This window comes from Panthera uncia, chromosome A2 (assembly GCF_023721935.1).
Source record: "Panthera uncia isolate 11264 chromosome A2, Puncia_PCG_1.0, whole genome shotgun sequence".
In the NCBI taxonomy this organism is placed as follows: domain Eukaryota; kingdom Metazoa; phylum Chordata; class Mammalia; order Carnivora; family Felidae; genus Panthera; species Panthera uncia.
Window position 1 is genome coordinate 94572359 of NC_064816.1, and position 17853 is coordinate 94590211.

At 36.2% G+C, this 17853-nt stretch overlaps 1 protein-coding gene across 1 annotated transcript; it reads right to left on the reverse strand.

The window, feature by feature from the left end:
* Positions 1 to 4909: 4909 nt before the first annotated feature.
* PDK4 (pyruvate dehydrogenase kinase 4) lies at positions 4910 to 17369 on the reverse strand. Its single transcript, XM_049641491.1, has 11 exons — positions 17002 to 17369; positions 15931 to 16072; positions 14715 to 14786; positions 13765 to 13949; positions 13516 to 13602; positions 12955 to 13032; positions 11158 to 11234; positions 9059 to 9157; positions 8748 to 8858; positions 8332 to 8445; positions 4910 to 7194 (listed from the first exon to the last, which is right to left on the reverse strand). Exons 1-11 carry the CDS (start codon positions 17129 to 17131, stop codon positions 7051 to 7053), a joined length of 1239 nt encoding a protein of 412 aa, XP_049497448.1. The 5' UTR covers positions 17132 to 17369; the 3' UTR covers positions 4910 to 7050.
* Positions 17370 to 17853: the final 484 nt, after the last annotated feature.

Below are 17853 nucleotides of genomic sequence, written 5' to 3' on the forward strand. Positions count from 1 at the left end.
TTTTAGTTACAAAGAACTATTGTCAAACATTCTAAGAAAAAAAAAAAAAAGGAGGAAAACATTCTCTACTTTCCAACAAGCCAGGGAACTATTTTCAAAGGTTTTTTAAAGACTATGTGATGTGCTTGTTTTTATTATCATTTGGAGGTCTGCTTTCACAAGATGAAATGTAATATTTAGAAGGGGAAAGAGGCTGCTTAGGGAACATCTAAAGCCTGATTGTTGCTTTAATGGCTTAAGTCTCTTTTCATGCATTCAACAAATAATTATTGAGAGTGTGCTTTGGGCAAAGTGTGCATTAAGCTGTCCGTGTGTTTATTTATTAAGTGTGGTGAGCTGGCATCTCCTCCGTGTTCAGGGAGGGGCAGCCTTGTGCAGCACTCTCAAAGGGACCCAAAAGAGTTAATAGATCTCATTAGGTAACACGTGGCATCACCATCCACCCGGTTTTTGGTTGGATGGCATTACCAGAGAGGTCAAGGTCTATGTTTGATTCTTACCTGAAGAGATTTTCGTCTTGCTCAGCACTTTTGGGTCACAAAGCATGCTTTGACCTAACAATCTAACCCCAGAGTCAAAATCAGGCAATAGGAAATATTAGAGCAAATTTGTTACTGTCACTGATACTGTGTGTTCACACTGTATGACTTCCTATCTGAAGGATGGTACTTTATTTTTATTGCTATCAACTCATTTGTATAGAAGCTCAACAGAAGGTTCCAGTATCTAAAACTTAAACAACCTTATGGATAGAAGAACTAATTCTATATAATATGTGTTATGTGCCAAGAACTGTTATAAATGCTTTACATATAAGGTTCATTTTAATTTTCATAGATCCCTATAAAGAAGATGCTGTATTATCCCCATTTCACACACCAGAAGACTAAGGCAGAGAGAGGTTATGTCACTCCCATTGGCTATTAAGTGGCAGAGGTGGCATGGAACTCTAGGCAGTCAGGCTGAAAATCCACTGTTTTCACTCACTGATTAACATACCAAGGATGTTGCTTTTGTTATTTGAAGATGAAATTAGTTTTTCATTTAAGAAAATTGCGTTGATTGCTGCAATGTATTTTGTAAATAAACTGGTAATGAAATATATGATTTTAAGATTTAGTCAACAGATCTGTGTTGATCCTTTCACTATCCTAGTAATTGGCTCCTTGATGCCTCACGTACTATATCCAGACATTACTCTCTGCCGATGAGCTCCAACTTCTCTCCAGACACTTCTTCATGGTCTTCTCCCCACTTCCTCCATGTCAATTGGCCTCTTTCCACCTAGTCAATTTAGCCTGAAATCACCTTTCCTTCTTTAAATTTCTATAGCAATTAATGGTAGTTCATTTGTCTGGCTATATATGTTAAGAATTATGGCATTTCCTCTATTGTTGACTTGAACTGTTATTGAAATCATTGGTCATGATTTAACTCCTCATGTGTCTTGTGTCTCTTTAATTCTTTTCTAGGACTCTAAGCTCCTTGAGGACAAAGACCTGGTTTTAAGCCTTAAATAAAAGGTTTTGGTTAGTTTATATGTATATATTACAGCCATAATCCATGACAAAATAAAACATGAATCCTTCCCAGATTAAGATGAAATGCTGAGAGTCATTAAAAAATATTAAGATGGGTGGCTTTGATTTTAGATAAATAGAAAATAATCTGCCCATTTAGGAATTGTTCTCTTGTTTTTCTCTGTCTCTCAAGAAATGCTTTTCAATGTCAATTATGCATGAGACAGGGCTAACCTCATTTTTTTTTTTATATATATATAGGTAAAGATTAATGGTCCTGGATTGTATGGAACACATTGTCTAGTTGGGTTTCTGGATTCTATACCTCTCTATAACGTGTAACTAAGAAGCTTAAGAATTATGTAATAAAAACTAAAATGATCTTAACCATGTGAGACTTTAGAGGAGAAAGTTGGGAGAGAGGCCACTTTGGACTGGGATGCTCAGTCCATGAAAATGGGATTTGAGCTATGTATGTAATGGGAGGTGTAAACTGTGAGGTTGCTCATGCAGAAAACTATCAATATCAGATTTTTAGGCACTGGAAAGTCAGCAGAAATATTATGAGAAGCCTAATTTGGATTGGAGAAAGATTGGAGGCAGAGTATGCAGTAAAGAATTATTAGAAAATATAGATTCAAAACTTTAGAAGTGCGTTAAATAGCTAGATCTCATTTAGGGAGAAGAGAAAACTGTGACCCAAAGACGTAAAGATAATTGCCTAAGAACACAGTGTAAGGCTTTTACTTTTGTTTTCAATTTTTAATTTTATTTCCGGATCATAAATTTGTGATTTTGAACAAATTTTGTTATGCTTTAAATTGAATTTAAAAGAAAAACACTGAGTCAAGGGCAATTCTACCAACTATCAAAGTATATTTTGGGGCTAGAAACATTAAAGGGCATAATGGAACTGATAGGAAAAAAAGCCTCAAGACTTGGCTATGCAGTATGTTATTTGTCTGAGATATTAAAACATCCTTTTACATTTATGGAAAACAGTATGCTAATAAATAACTCCTAGCTCTATTGCGTTATTTGACAACCAGTCCCATGTTATTTTCATTACATTAAATGGTAGCAGTAAACATGAAAATGATGTCTCATAATGCATTGATAAACTTTATCATTTTCTTGCTGAATTTATCACTAAGACAGCTCACATCATTTTCACTTCATTTAGTAGATTCAACATGTTCTCAAGGCTACTGACATTTCTGTTGGTTTTGAGTGGCTTCTAATGTTTATTTGCACTTGAGTAGGGACTGAAAAATCTCATTAAAAGACAGTTGCTCATTTCCATTAAGGGGCCATGAAATACAGATGGTGATATTTTTTCATCTGAGTCCAAGGTGAACAAGAAGAAAGAATACTCATAGATCTGAAATACTGACCCATTTGCTCAAGAAATTTCCTGAGTGGTAATAACTTTTACCTGTTATTTCATTTGTTTTGAAATATGTGATAATTTCCAATGGCCAAAGATGACCAACAGAGAGTGATCTTAAACAAAGACCAGTTGCAATTTAACTTGCTGGAAAAGTATTCCAGAGTTTCTGCAATGTTGTTAAACTTCTTGGATATCATTTACAGCATAAAATTGTATGAAATTTTATGTTTATGTGTTTATTCATTTATTCATATTTTTATCCAGTGACTGTTTATGGACTGCCTAAATAACTGTGATGTAAGATAAAAAAGTGAAAAATCAAAAAGATATATGGATAAAATGTTAATGGAAATAAAAACCCTGATGCTCTAAGTGTTCATGGCTGGAGGCTTAGGGACTTCTTTCCTAAACTCCTGTGAAATTATGAAAGTCCCTCAATTCTTTCACCAGGCCATATGGAAGTGATCTGGAAGAGTTCATGGACATTTGCAGTGTTGGTACACATCTAAGTGTTAAGTGCACTATTTGAAAGTATACTAGGAAAATGAAGACATTATCAAGGTCAATACTTAAGCTGCTAGCTCACAGTGATTTCTCTCTTTCTGCACATGTCATTGTAGTTAAGATCAAAAGTTTTGCCGTTTCTAGCCAAATTTGAAATTTGGGAGAAATGGTATAAAGATGGTTTGATGAAAATTTGGCCAACTTTGTTTAACTTGAAAATTAGTAACCTTGGACTGGAGTCAAAAAGATGTATGTGTGCATACATACATACAGAATTGTGGGGACTGAAGTCCTGCAGTTTTTATGGAAATGTGGATGAACGTTCTGGGCCTGCAAAGTGCACCAAGCCTCTACCTTCCAAGCAGCTTAATCCAAGAAAACTGTACCCCTAAATCCGTGTGTGTGTGTGTGTGTGTGTGTATGTGTACATGTTTGTGTGTGTGCACATGTGTGCATGCACTTTCCTTAGAGGCATGGTGAGTACTTCCCCTGAGTATCATTGATAAAGGGCTTTACAATATGCTCTGTCAGGTCTAATGCCTTAGGTTGATGACATTTCTGATTCAAATATGATTATTCTGAGAAGATTTTAGAATTTAGTTATGACAAGCCTATTCCACTTTTCCTTCCTTCCTTCCTTCCTTCCTTCTTTCTCTTTCTCTTTTTCTTTCCTTTCTTTCTTCCTTTTTCCTCTGCCCCCACCTTTTTCTTTTTTATTTACAAAACTCTGTCATAAGGGTATTATGAATGTAGGCAAAGGATATTGTCTGAAGATAAAGCAGGATTGGGGCGCCTGGGTGGCTCAGTCGGTTAAGCGGCCAACTTCGGCTCAGGTCATGATCTCACGGTCCACGGGTTCGAGCCCCGAGTCGGGCTCTGTGCTGACAGCTCAGACCTGGAGCCTGTTTCAGATTCTGTGTCTCCCTCTCTCTGACCCTCCCCCGTTCATGCTCTGTCTCTCTCTGTCTCAAAAATAAATAAATGTTAAAAAAAATTTTTTTTAAAGGTAAATCAGGATTAAATTAGTTAAGAAAGACTGTGTAAAGATTAATTTAGTATTTTCTATTCAATTTCTACCTTATTATTATTCAGATATTTAATCCAGAAGTTGTTTGGGAATGTAAATTATCATTATTTTGGTATTTTACTGTATTTATTATGTAAAAACAGTCACCAAATGAAACTTTTAATATACCAAAAATTATACAGAATACATGCATCACAGAAATTATTATTGAATATATTTATGGAAGTAATCATACTATGTACTATGTGCTATTGGGGCATACCCAAGGACAATCAGAAATTTCTGGGCTGCTGTAAAGTACTTATCTTTTGTTTAAAAATCAAGATTTTTAGTTACTTTCAATACTTTTAAAAGGCTATACCCAATATATAGATAAATTAGATTTGAATACAAAGTGAGGAAAATTTTACCTCAAATTTTTCTCAGTACTTTGCCATTAATTTGAGAAATGAAAATCAAAAGACCATGTTTACTATTATAATAAAAATATTTATTATAAAAATGGTTACATCTCATTGTACATAGAAACAAAAACACAATTTATACATCAATAACTTAAGTGGGCCTGAACATTCAGTATCCAACTGCTAGAATCCTAAAGTTCTTCCGCAGATTTTACAAATACCGATGTAGACTGTTTCTATTTCATAGAACTCCATTTACCCAGTTGATGTTATTGAGATATTAACATTTTTTTCTCTAGCATTTTAAAGATAGTTCACAGTGTTTGGGTTACTTAATCAACTGCTTTAAATCTTTGGTAAATACAAGTATTTATATGCAACGTTTAAATTTCAGTAAGTAAAAACTGAAAAGTCAAATAACCTATTGTAAATAGTTTTGTGTAATCGATAAATGCATGAGCCAGAGTCCCACCATCAAGAAAAGTTGCTATGCAGGACTTCTCATGATAAGTCTGACATCCACAACAAATTGTTTGAGGCCCTTTTGGCCACTACAAGAAACACCACAACTCTAAGCCACAAGAAAATTACACAAAAATGTTAAATTCAACATATACAAACAGTACCGATTATTTAACAATGCAGAAGATTCTATATTTTTCTCTAAATCCTGGTTTATACATCAATTTGAACAGGTGAGTTTATTACCTCATTAAAGCCTATTATCTCACAAGAGTGAGAGAACCATTTAAAGAAGCCATTGTGTTTTGAAAGACATCCATTCATTCTCTTGCCAGTAATTTATCTATGAAAATATAGATAATTTCTTGAAATAATTTGTAGGGAAAAAAGCAAGATGCCTGCCTTCTGTTTCCTTCCTCCCTTTCTTTTCTCCTTCCCTCCTTCTTCCTTCCTTCCTTCCTTCCTTCTTTCCTTCCTTCCTTCATTTTTCCATTCCTTTTGTGGGAGTTATATAGTAGACTGGCCTGTCAACCTGCATATTATATTTGAGCTCCACAAATTTCCATATGCATTACAACTTTCATTTACCAGCCCTCTCTCAATGATTCAAATGAAAGTATCCTGGCATGAAAACCTCTTACTCCCAGGCTATTTGTTAAAAATATCCCCAAAAGTATTTAAATTCTAATGTTCTCAAGCCATTTGAAAATTAGAAATTGTTTTTATAGACATAGTAATGCAGGAGTGTAGAGGATATAATTGAATATAACAAAAATATATCTTGTTAAGCCTAGAAAATGGATACCATCATTGGATTACCACCACTACAGGGTAGAGAACAGCCCCTGCTACCGAGTTAGGTTCTGAATGCATGATTTCTTTCCCTAACATTGGCTTTTCCAACCTACCATTTCATTTAAAAATAAAGCAAGGTGAGAGATATCGTTGTTATCACTTTGGCAATTCTCCTCCCCTGCTAATTGCCGACATCCTGAATTCAGTGCATATTTTAAAACTCACTCAAGACTAGGCAGGCACTTGGCAATATTGTGTTGTTCACTTATTACATGAAGTGTGAACAGGAAAGCAGCATAATGAAGACACTATATCAGAAGAGGTTTTCTTCTGAGGTTTTTACACGGGCCCAATGCCTTGGCTGCAACTTTGAATGAAATGTCTTGATTCTTTCTTCCTCATTCAAATAACATTCAAAGTAAATGTTATTTAGTCACCAGCTTACCCCCACTGCAGCGCATAGAAATGTGTGAGATGTACATTTATGTACACGTCTAATCTCATAGCCTAAACTATGCCCCAGCCCTTTGATGGCAGGGGAATACTGGCATATTGACATTCGGTGTGCAATAAATACCAGTGTCTTTTGCCATCAACCAGAGGCCTAAATATCAGTCTATTGAAACTGTTAGCTTATATCTTCACTTTACTCTACTCCCATTCTTATTGATAAAGACATGGACACTTGAGGCTTTCTTCTGCTTCAGGATTTGATATAAGCTCATACGTTAGGCTACATTAAAAGAATAGAGACTGGCCATCTGTTAATGCCTACGTTACACTGTCCTGGGTCACGGAAACGGGTGTCGTTCCTCTTTGCACCACTGTTGTGATCAAGGGGTTGCTTTTGTTTGTTTTTGAGGAAACAGGAGTTCACACACAAACACTCAAGAAGCAGCACTGGCATAGGCCCACTTTGATCCCTTAGAGTGTCCTGAGTGTCCCTTTTCACAGAGCCATTTTCTCCTTTGCCAAGTTCCTTGGTTCCTTGCTTGGGATACACCAGTCATCAGCCTCAATGCTCATCTGATAATGTTTGAAGGCTGATTTGTTAAAGACGGGGAGTTTTTCTACAGACTCTGAAGATAAGGCCTGAAAGAAGACAGGGAAGAAAAATCAAACCAAAGAAGTTATTCATGGCGTAATTTGTATTTGAAGTGATTATTCAAAATTACTCAAACATTCAAATACATCTCTTGATTGATTCAGTAATAAGAACACACCACAATCCATAGTATGCTAGGCATGTATAAAAGAAAACTAAAAAAAGCAAATGTTATTTCTACCCTATAGGGGCTGAAACAGTATATATACAATTATAAATTGGGGAACAGAATTTGTATTCAATATTTACACATGCCCCTTGTTTGGATATTGCTGACGTGATAGAGCTGAATAGCAAAGCTCTTCTTTCTTTACAAAAACCTTTGTATCTGTGATAGAGCCCTAATCTGATACAATTAATTTATTAAAATCTGAGACTATAAATCTATGATCTCTTAATCTTTCCCAGTACTTTGAAGACTTTTGCTCATTTAAGAAATGAATACATTAACTATTTCAGGTAGTCAAAGTCCTCTTGGCAAATAATTCCCTTGCACAAAATGGGAGCCTGCAAGCTTAATGTTTTAGTCGCTAAAATCTGTAAATACATGTTCAGTCAAAACAGTTGGAAAATGATTAACAAATAAGGGCAGTGACCTTAACAAATAAATTGAGGCTTTATCAGAAATAGAAAAAACATGTACCAAGTTTTAAAGTTTAATCAGGAATTGCCAGACATCCCACTGACAGCTTGTGAGCAGTTAGTTTTTCCTTCCCTGGATTTCTAATAAGGTCAGCCTAACGTCTTCGGTGTGTTGATATCAGTTGTTTTCTAGGCTGGAACATTATTAGCATATACTCCCCACTATTCTCACAGATGCCAAAAGGTGTTGATTTTAAAAATTCACATGAGCATCTCCTCATTTGGAAACTTGCATGCTTCTTGAGAACTAATTTTGCTTCACCTGAGGCAGGGACCCTGGCCCCACTTCCAGTTTGGTAAGTTACCATAGTAAATTTTAAATTATATACCTACACATACCAAACAGAAAATAAAATGACTTGTAGTCATCATTATTTGCATTAACTCAGTTTGGGGTATTTACTGTGGACCATGGAACTCAGGTCTGTAAAGGAGGCATTGTTTTCAGAACTATGATTGTTTCTATTGCATTTAAAGGATACCTTTAAGTAGATGATGGCATCTGTTCCATATCCTGACAAAGAGTAGAGATTCAGATCTCCTTGAAAGTACTTGGCATAGAGACGAGAAATTGGCAAGCCGTAACCAAAACCAGCCTAGAGGGGAAAAATCAGTTATTGGCAAAGAAGTGTACCTGATCACTGAAATACAAAATGGAGGGAGGAGTTATCCTCCCCGAAACTGATGTTCTAGAACCTAGATAAATATTTTCTGCTTCCAATCAGACACCTCCTGTAGAATTGTTTTACCATTTTCAGCTGGCTGTATCATTCTTCCTCAAACCCCCCATGCCCAATTTAACTAAACGGACTAAGTTGACTAAACACGTCCTTGTAATCCTTGCTTTACATTTAGAACTGAGTGGCTGGGATGAACTTAGTCATTTAATTGGTCTTACCAAAGGAGCATTCCGGGAATTATCCATCACAGGCGTTGGCGCAGTGGAGTATGTGTAACTAAAGAGGCGGTCGATGATCCTCAGGGGAACACCACCTCCTCTGTCTGAAATCTTAAGCAAACAAACAAGTCACCAAAGCTATACATGAAAAACAATGTGCATTTATCTATAGAAAAATATTTTTTCCTTCATTTAAAAATCACCTGGTATACATGCCTTTGATCTGTTGCTAAAAGCAGAGAGCTTGATTGTTATGGACACATTTTTACTTGTCTCAAGAGAGACTCAAAAGAAACGCAGAGAATGGTTACCTTAATTGTAAGGTCTTCTTTTCCCAAGACAACAATCACTTCAATTGGTGTAAGGGAAGGCCGATTTTCCTGGTGTTCAACTGTTGCTCTCATTGCATTCTAAGGAAATCAAAACCATAAGGAATTCAATGGCAGAAGAATGAGAAACAATAAATAACTGTTTTTTATGTTTAAAATAAAAGCAGCTCAGAGGGCAATTCAAAGTTCCTATTTTTTTTTAAGTTAGTAGTAAAACAGCTCTGTAAATAGCCATTTATGAATGTGTCATGCAGGATGTATAATGAAAAATATTCATTTACCATGTAATATAGCTCCTGGGAGTAATGTCTAATGGAAAAACAATTCTGCTAGCTGTCAAGTTCTTATTTGTAAGCTTAATTTAAATGTAGAAATTGGTTTTTATAGTCCATTTCCTGGCTCTCTCTTTTTTGTCTTTCCATTACATTTTACATCCAAGCACCAAAGACTATTACATAACAAATGAACAGTGAATCATTGAACCAATTTATTGGCTTTTATAAAACTTGCTGGGAAAGGTTGTTACTATTTAAAAGGATAGTAAATAATTCTAAATTAAATTTCAATTTGCATTTGATTATCATCTTAACTTTTACCAATGATGGCAAAATAACTCTAGGAGTTGGACTATTCAATTTAAAAAATAAATGAAATTAACGAAAAAAGCATCTTTTGTCCTTCAACAGAAGAAGAAACTCAAACAAGTTTTCAGACAAATGCATGAATCTCAGGCAGATAAAGTTTTGGTTTATTTCACCCATTTTCCTCTCTAACCTTTTTGCAGTACATTATCTGCTTTCTGGTTTGTATATAATAGCAAGTTCTAATCATTAGCTGAAGTAAAAGAAAATAGATCAGATGTTTGTAGTACAATCGATACCTCATTGCACTAACATTAGAATAAGGTAAGAAACAGTGAGTCTGAGAAAAGCTATATCAGAATTAGAGGCAAATTTCACTTTTTTTAGGCTTCCTCCTCTTTCAGTCCAAGGGATTCTTGAAAAACATCACGGAGCTTTTTTTCGGTGTGAGCACAGTTTTAATTTGATGTTAAAACCCAGGACAGGATTTGATCCATAGTACCTGGCTAACCCAGACCAGTAACATTCACATCCTTTGCGAGCTTGTTAGAAATGCAAATTCTCAGATATACAGAATCGCAATATCTGGGGCTGAGGCTAAGAATCTGTGTTTTAACAGGGTTTCCAGATGATTCTAATGCACACTGAAGTTTGAGAAGCACTGAACCACAGTCTTGCTATTGAAAGTGTGGAGTGTGGACCAGCAACATCACCTGTTGGCTTATTAAAAATTCTAAACCCCATAACAGTTCCACTGAATCAGAATTTGCATTTTTTTATCAGAAAATTTTTTTAATGTTTATTTTTGAGAGAGAGAGAGAGAGAGAGGCAGAGAGAGAGAGAGAGGGAGACACAGCATCTGAAGCAGGCTCCAGGCTCTGAGATGTCAGCACAGAGCCCGACGCAGGGCTCTGACTCAGGGCTCTGACTCACGAACTTTGAGATCATGACCTGAGCCCAAGGATGCTTAACCAACTGAGCTACCCAGGCGCCCCCAAAGTTTGCATTTTTAACAAAACCCCAGGTGATTCATATGCATGTTAAAGCTGATCATGGAAGGAACTGCCTTCCCTGCCTTCTGAGTATATTCCAGACTCAGGTTGGAGCCCTGCCATGTCTGGATTTGGAGCTGGAGTGTCCTGTGGGGGTGGAGGTAACAAGGCCTCATTCACTGGAACATTTATCCAATGACCTTCCTTAACAAATGCATGAATGACTAGTGCTTTGTTGGACACCTGAGAAAATAATAAGAACAGGGAGCACTAAAGACATCGTGAATCATATTGTGCATTCTCAAGTATGTTTTAATGTTACAATGAACTGCATGTGCCCTTTCAAACATTAACTGGAGCTTCCTTCTGCTAGGAGTACTGAATCATGTTCGGGAGAAGGCAGTGATGCTCCCATTGAGTAGGAAATGATAAAGGAAATAAAAATGTAACCTGTGAATTAAAAATAAAAAAACCCACAAAATTGAAATTATATTGTGAAGTGTCATACCTTGAATAGTTCAAAGAGCATATGATGAAGGTGAGAAGGTACATACACAATGTGAATTGGCTGGCCTGGAAATTTCCCTAGAAAAAATTTAAACTCATTTAAAATCAGCAAGCAAATATTTCATTAAAACAAACTTCCATATCTATGTGAATTAACAGATACCCCTTATTCTCAAAATTAGAATACTCCCCATCTTTCTTTACTCCGAAACTCTCCCCAAGAAGCTTTCCTCTTAAACAGTAAACACAACTGGCTTATTATCAAAATGCTATTACAGTTGCTGTCTTGTGCTCTATGATTAAGTTTTTGAATTTCTCTAACAATGTATAAAGTCAGATGAAGTGTGTCACAAGGGTGATTATGAAATTAGATTATGTGGATTATTTGTTTCTGCTTTCATAACTTTTGTCCTGGGCAATTTCAGAGTTAAAATTATATGCATTTTAAGAAAGAAGAAAAAAATAAATATGTCCATAGCATAACATTGAAATTAATGTTAACTATAATTTTCATATTTTATGGGAAACAGCATATCTGATTATTCTTGATCTTTATCACCCAAACATTAAATCTTACAGGCAAAATATGTTTACATTTCACTGAGAGGTTAAAGAAAACAGAGAAACAAAAACCTCATAATACTGTTTGAGAAGAAAAATAAAAGTATTATTCTCTGGTGTTCCAGGCCTTGGCAAAGTCTGAATCAGAAAACAGAAGGTCTGGCACAATTCCCTCTTTATTTGATCAAACAGTTCAAGCAGTTTATCTACAAGTATTATGCAACAGTGCTGTTAATGCTTAGAGGTATTTTTCAATCTTTATTTGTATTCCTATTTTTAATTCAGCAATTATATTTACATATCCCCAGTCCATAAGTAAGGTCACTTTTAATTCCAACAACTTAATTTTTACTGTTTTTCTTTAAGAAGCACCATGGGATAAGATAAAAACAGAGCCTGACATTCATCATATTATCACTTCAAGGTGGGAAGACCCTGTCTTTTCAGGTGCCCTAGAGTTGAAGTCACTGAAGTATGCTTTGCTTCCAAAACAGTGGTGTATACTTATAGTGCAATTAAAATAATTTTATTTTTAATTTAAAAACATTTTTAAAAGAACATTTAACATGAGATCTACCTTCTTAAATATCTAAGCATACAACATAGTATTATTAACTGTAGGCATGGTGTTGTACAGCAGATCTCTAGAATTTACTAATCTTACGTAACTGAGATTTTACACCCATTAAATAGCAACTCCCCATTTCCCCCAGCCCCCAGCCTCTGACAACCACCATTCAACTCTTTGCCTCTCAGAGTTTGAATATTTTCTATACCTCAGATAAGTGGAATCATACAGTATTTGGCCTTCTAGGACTAGCTTATTTCTTACAGTAAATTTAAAGTGTTTTCCCCCCAGTTCTTATGAGTAACTTCTCCAGGAGGATACATCCACAACCAGTGGTTCCTCCTATTTCTGGCCTCCCCGACTCCTATATTCTGTAATAAGCTATCTTTTTGATCTAAGATACTGGAACTTTGTGGCTACTCTAAATCTTAAATTATTTGTTTAAGCCATTCTTCTTTATGAATCAGCAGCAGCAACTGAATATGCTCAATTGGAACTTTCCAGTTGAGATAAAGAGAACCTTGGCTTCAAAAAAGAAGTGTACAAATTCTAGACAAGTTCAGAAGGGAGAAAAGCAACACAGAAGTTGCTCTGTATTTACAAGAAGTAATCATACTGGGAGAGTAGTGAATTTTCTATAAATTAAAATATGTTTTATTTATAGCTTACCATTCACTTGTGTGAGTTTTAATTCTGGTGATGTTAAATAATACTGGTCACAAAGCATCTTTGAACATTCAAAGGCATCTGAAATAGAAGGTTTTTTTCATAATGATGAAAAACACTTATGCCAAGTAAAATTTTCATGTAATCTTTTCATGTAATCTTTCATGTAGTTAGTTGTGTACTACCTTGTACCCTAAATATCTGAAATGTTCTTTAGAGTACGTGTTTATTTACCTGAAAAAATACCTTTTAAATATTTTATTGAAGAAAAAATTAAGGCAGTGGTTAAGTTATAGCTGTAGCAATAGGATTATGCACACTTCGGAGATCAAATAAATATATAAGAATATGGAGATTAGCCATTCACGTTTGGATTCTTATAATTTCATAAATGAATGTTTAAACCCCTGACTTTCCAAAGCAAATGACCTTCATGACAGTATTTATAAAATATAAATGGAACACTCTGAATACAAATTCATTCACAAAGTCATCTTAACTATAGACATGTCAATCATATCGCATGTATTTTTAATCAGAGGAATACAGAAATCTAGAAATTACCTTGGACCACAGCTGCCACGTCACAGTTTGGATCAATGCTTCCAATGTGACTTGGGTTTCCTGTCTGTGAGTCACTAAATATAAGAACTGTTGGCAAATAAGAACAGTTGTTATAAACATCAGGATAGTAATAATTAAAGCTACCGTTGTAAACGAATGTGAGCCCCCGAATAACAGAACATCTGGTTGGGGTATAGCTTATATTCTACACCCATCTCCGTATGCCATGAGCATGATGAACTAACTTACTGTGCTGGTTCATCAGCATCCGGGTAGAAATACGGTTCATATAAAATCGATCTAAGAAATACTGAAGATTTTGATTGGTGACTGGGTCAACTGTACAGCCATCTTTATATTCTATGATTCCTTGTGCCATTGTAGGAACCACATTGTGGTGTCTATTTCGAACTGTGATGAGAGTATCTACAAAACTAAGCCAAAACACATGAACAGTTAGTGAAAGTTCAAATAAGTTTCTTTCACTTATAGTCCTTAGATTATTTCAAAGAAAGCTAAAGCTTTTTGTAAGTACCCATCTAACAAACTCAAATGATAAAATGTTTGGATGAAGTTTTATTAAGGTTCTCACTACAGATTCTTTGACTAAGTAGAGGAAATAGTATCACAAACAGATTTATTTAGCTTCTAACTTACATGTAAACGTACCAGCTTTCTAACTGGTGAATTCATTCTAAGAGTTCCTTATGCATTCTCTTTAAAAAATAATACTTAAAAAATAATTACTACGAAGGAGGATTCTAGAGTGCCATTGTGGGAAAAACTTTTGAATTTTCTTGTCAAATTTATAAAAAGATTCTTCTTTCTTATTCTTATAGTCAGAAACTGTCAGTGACTATGAAGGGAAGTGTCTAATCTCCCGTGACAATGACATTTATTAATATTATGCAATAGTAAATCCACTTGCAAATCCCATCATCAGACTAAATTTATAGTAAAAATAGAATTCCTTAAAAATAAAAAGTTCTCCGCACTTGTTCGTACTCAGCATCATTTTCAATGCTATCATTCTTTATCAATTTTAAAAAACCAACAAGCCCAAACTTGTCATTTGTAAAGGGGAGATTATTTGTCATTCAGAGTTGTAGTTCCTTTAATTTATGTCTAAAAAAAAATCTGAGGAGTATGTCTGGAAATAGCCAAAGTTTTAGACTCTTATTCCAATGCATAGAACTTACTCTGATAATGCTTTCTGGTCCTCTGGGCTTTTCTCATGGAATTCTACCAAATCCATCAGGCTCTGGATATACCTATAAAGTGACATGTGTGCTTTAAGTTTCAAAATTGAGCAGTCAGATACAAGTGGCTAACTCATTTCAAAATGACTTTCAAAAAGAGAAAGAACTATGTTTAAAATTAAAACTTTCTTTCAAGGCATCTGGAAAACAATATAATTTAAAAAAAATACGAAGCTACAACTTTAACGTTCAACTTTCTAACGTAAAATTTATATTTCTTTAATCATTCCAAATCAGTAGTCAGTTTTTTGTTTTATCTGACAAATGTTTTCTTTTTCTATAGCATTTAGAAATAACTTTTTAAGGAAGACTTCGTCCTATTTTTTCCCACTATATTCATTCATAGGTGAGTAGAAGTCATGAAAGTCAGTAAATACTAGATTTAATATGAGTTTCAAATGGTAATTTTTAATATGTGTTTCAGATTATAATTGCTTAATAATATAATATAATATAATATAATATAATATAATACAATATGCATTTCTTGAATCAATGAACAAAAAGCTGTACAGTCAGTGGATTAGAGTGATGTAAGGTGACTGTCTGCATACCTTGGTCCTTTTCTCTGAAAATCTTTTCCTTTGGGTGATTTACCCTCTCCAAGCCTCAGTATCCTTATCTTTAAAATGAGATGATAATAACACACTTACTAAGTGCTGCCTGTGTGCCAAGTACTATTTTAAGTACTTTAATGAATTAGCTCATTTAATTTCATTCACATATTCCTTTGAAGCATATACTTTGTTTTCCTCTATCACAGATGGAGGAATTAAGGCATAGAGAATCCTGCAGAGGCAGGATTTGAACCCAAAGCCTGCTGTTAATCAGTTTGTAAGTAACAAAGATTAGACCCTTTAAGTAGTCTGTTTCTCGAGTAGGATTTCTTTTGCAATATCAAACCCTGTCTTTTATTATTTAAAATACAATTATATTGTGAAAGTATGTACTTTTTCAGGATAAAATGTCTGTTTATAGCTTTATAACTGTCCTTATGATAACTTACTCTGAATTACTAAAAAATCTTTACATCTTTCAAAAATAGTTACTGTTCAGACCACCTGTTTTCCAATTATGATGTTAATAAATTATAAGAATTCATACTCAGATACTTGTCTTCAAAACAGAGACTGTTTTGGAATGATTGACCACTTACCAGCTTTTAACTAATTGCACTGAAGAGGTATTGACTAATCGATCAGGGAGGATGTCAATTTCCTTCAGGATATTGGCTAGCCTCACAGGCAATTCTTGTCGCAAAAATGCAAAGGAAGTTCTTTCACATGCATTTTCAGAACCTGTAATAAATAACATTTATTTAGTTTTTGGAGAAAAGTAGATCCAAATGATACATTTGAATAACATTAACTATCCAATATTGAACACACACACATCATACAATTATAGTTCACCCTCAGTTGGATTATTATTTATAGGTAATTCAGAAGTAAGTATCTCCTTCATTGTCTTTTTCTTTACTTTTTTTTAGATGACCAATATGAGAATTATTGTTTTCTTTTTTTGAAAGAGGATTAATTTCCATGAAGTCAGAATATACTGTAGCTCAGTCAACACCACTATGTTAACCAGACAACTTGGTTCAGAGAGTTCTAGATATGAAATTGGAGCAGAGGGATAAGAGGGTGGATAAGAGTCATGATGTTTCCAGATTAGTATTAAATAATATCACATTTAAATCCTTGAAATTTTCTTCATAAGATTACTGCAGAAAGTTTGTAAACATTTTTTGGCAGTAATGCAAATATATGGAAGAGACAAATTTGTCAGCAATGCAGATATACCCTGTGAACGGGTGGAAGGTGGTTAAGGGCTAAAATTTCAATTAATTTGAGGCTACTTTATAACATTAGGAATCTTCTCCAAAAAGTATTATGTTGTTGAGGAGGGGATAAAGTTTTTAATCCATTGTGAAATGGTGACTGAAAGCAAAAAGTATTTTGACTGGAAGGTTTGGACGGAAAGATGAGCTCAAACCATCCAGTATCAGCGGGTCAGCAAGTGGCCTTCACCTGTAGGCAACAAACTGTCAGAAATAAGGCAGATCTAGGAAAGGGCAGGGTGCACAGGCGTCGAGGCTCCAGGGTTCAGCAGGATTGGGGACCCCAGTTATTTTAAGCAGTGAGCGCAGCCCTCCCTGCACAAGGGCTGAAAGTTAAGGCAGCTCCCCAACCCCAGCGCCCCCACCCAGCCCTACTTCCCAGCTCACCAAAGTCCAGGAGCTGCTTCATGGACAGTGGGGACGGACTGTAGCGCGAAAAATGCTCGACCTCGCGGGGCACCAGGCTGGCGCCGCTCAGCGAGCCGGCGCTGCGCATCACGAAGCGGGCCGCTTTCATCTTGATGCCCACCCTGCCTGGCGAGCGCTGGGGCTGGCTTAAGGGACGTAGGCTGAGGAAAGCAAAACCAGGGACAGAGGAGGGGGCGGTGCGCGTCTAGGAAGAGAGGAGGGTCGGCTGGCTTGTGCACCTGGCCTGGGCTGAGTTTCGGGGGGTGCTTCCGAGTGGAGGTGGCCGGCAGTGAGTCGGAGGAACAGCGAGCGGCTGGAGACTCAAGTTCGCGTTTGGCCACCACCCGCCGCCTCCCGTGGTTTTATTTGTGTCCCCACACGCTCCCCCCAACTCCAAAGGGGAGGAGTCACTGGGACTTGGAGACGCGTCCAGAACTGGGGCCGTGCCAATCAGCTCAGATAAAGAACTTTGGGCCCCGCCCCCGGCCGCGGGGTCCTGTCGGTGGAGAGACCTGGCACCAGTACCCGAGGCTGTGAGGAGTAAGTGGGGGGAGGAGGAAAGGTGAAGCGGGCATTTGGAGGTACTTGGGGTCAAGATCATCAGCCCCTTGGGACAGGGTCGCCGATCGCGTAGGCTGGGGACCCGCCCAGACTCGTCCTTGTTTACAAGTGGGATGCTGTCTCAATGTCACGCATTCTTGGCCAGAAACTATTTCCAAGAATCTGGGCTCCGGGATGTGATTGGTTCCTGCTCAGAGCGGGCTTTTACAGTAGCCAATCAGCTGCACTCAAAAGTATGAGCTTCCCTGCCTAGAAGAAATAAATAGCCTA